The sequence below is a fragment of the Triticum dicoccoides genome, chromosome 3A (genome assembly GCF_002162155.2).
Source record: "Triticum dicoccoides isolate Atlit2015 ecotype Zavitan chromosome 3A, WEW_v2.0, whole genome shotgun sequence".
NCBI lineage: Eukaryota > Viridiplantae > Streptophyta > Magnoliopsida > Poales > Poaceae > Triticum > Triticum dicoccoides.
This window is the reverse complement of record NC_041384.1, coordinates 43426089-43427581: the sequence shown is the minus strand read 5'-3', so window position 1 is coordinate 43427581 and position 1493 is coordinate 43426089. Positions and strand designations below refer to the sequence as shown.

At 56.3% G+C, this 1493-nt stretch overlaps 1 protein-coding gene across 1 annotated transcript; it reads right to left on the bottom strand.

Moving 5' to 3' along the window:
- Positions 1-301: 301 nt before the first annotated feature.
- LOC119271871 (putative F-box/LRR-repeat protein 23) lies at positions 302-1220 on the bottom strand. The gene is made up of 2 exons (XM_037553525.1): positions 898-1220; positions 302-803 (listed from the first exon to the last, which is right to left on the bottom strand). The coding sequence occupies exons 1-2, from the start codon at positions 1218-1220 to the stop codon at positions 302-304; spliced, it is 825 nt and encodes a 274-aa protein (XP_037409422.1).
- Between the last annotated feature and the right edge of the window lie 273 nt (positions 1221-1493).

Here is a 1493-nt window from a genome sequence, read left to right as displayed (position 1 = left end):
TTTACACTGGTTTGGTATTAGCTAGTAGGATGAACTTGCTAGCTGGAACACATTGGTGCACCTGTTTTGTACTACATTATGATTAGAATAGCAGCGGTGTAGTATGTCAGGAACATGCACACATGAAGTTTCGAATTCATCAATCTTGACCAAACGAACATCAATCAATGACAGCGATCACACTGGATAAGAACATTAAGTAGCAACGTGATGATACTACATTGTCTTTCAGGAGTACTACGGTACTACTACGATACATGTAAACTGCACGCGGCCGCCATGAACGAATCGGCGCGTAAATTTAGTCAGAGCCCCAACCATCGACATCGCGACTGCTCAACGGCTCATCATAGTCGTCAAGGTAGTACCTCGCCTGCGCGTCCTGCACAGAGGGGAGCGTCAGGTCCTTGATGCCGGCGCACTTGGCTCGCAGGGCGTCGTCCACGACGACGTTGTAGCAGTCGTTCACGCGGAGGCGCTCCAGGTGAGGACAGGCGTCGACGACGGCCGCCAGCTCGTCCGTGGTGATGTCGCTGCCGACGAGAGAAAGGTCCCGCAGCTCGCGCATCGTCGCGATTCCAAGCGCGCCGCCTCTCTGGTCATACCACCCTTTACGCAGCACGAGACGCTTCAGGGTTGCTTCGCATGCCACGCCGGTGGCCTCGTACGCGTCGCCGCCGACGTTAGGACAGTTGACAAGCACGAGGTCTTCTAGCAGCGGGGACCTGGTTGTCAGATGGGTGAACCCTTGGTTGGTGACGTCGGGGCAGGATATGAGGCCAAGGCTCTTCAGGGAAGGCGACCTGCATGCCAAGATCGAACCAATATGAGTTCAGTGACGCGCGCACGTTCGGATCACACGCATGTAATTTGAACAAGGGGTAGAGACTGATGTACCTGTCCCCTATGTAGTTGAGGAGCTCATCCGTGACAAACTGCTTGGCCAAGAACACCTTGAGCTGTCCGTCGGAGCGGTCCACCGCCACCTTCGCCATTGCGCACAGGGCGCTTTCGTCCTTGTCAGCTACCACGGCGTCACGCACCATGATCACGGATCTCCACAGATCGGGCAGAACCTTGGCCGCGTGGAGCCACGAGTGGCACACAAGACCGGCGCCCATGAGAATCTCGACGGCGCCGAGCTTGATGAAGATCGAGGACAGCGCGTCAAGAGGCAGCTCCGACCAGTCCCTAGCGGCGGCGTCTCGCTGCGCCTCCATTTCTTGCGAGCGCCCGAAACAAGCCAGGTGGTAGTATGGGCTATTGAGTTTGAGTGAGGTGGTCAAGCACGGGTCCGGTCATCTTCCTTTATATCTTGGGCATGGAATAGGTACCGCCAGCCCTCGTATTGGGAGGACGAGGAAGCGAGCCGTCGCAGGTCGCACCTGGGGAGACGGCTTCGGGAAGGAAATCTCCTCGGGAACCCTCGACTTCAACGCTTGACGCCTCGGGACTTTGATCATGCGTTTGCAACGTTAAACTGTTAGGGCATC

Bases quoted from the DNA above. Each gene is read 5' to 3' on its own strand.
- LOC119271871 (XM_037553525.1), bottom strand. From the start codon at position 1,220: ATGGAGGCGCAGCGAGACGCCGCCGCTAGGGACTGGTCGGAGCTGCCT. The intron at 804-897 runs GTACATCAGTCT...CTTGGCATGCAG, and splicing joins CTCAACTACATAGGGGACAG to GTCGCCTTCCCTGAAGAGCC.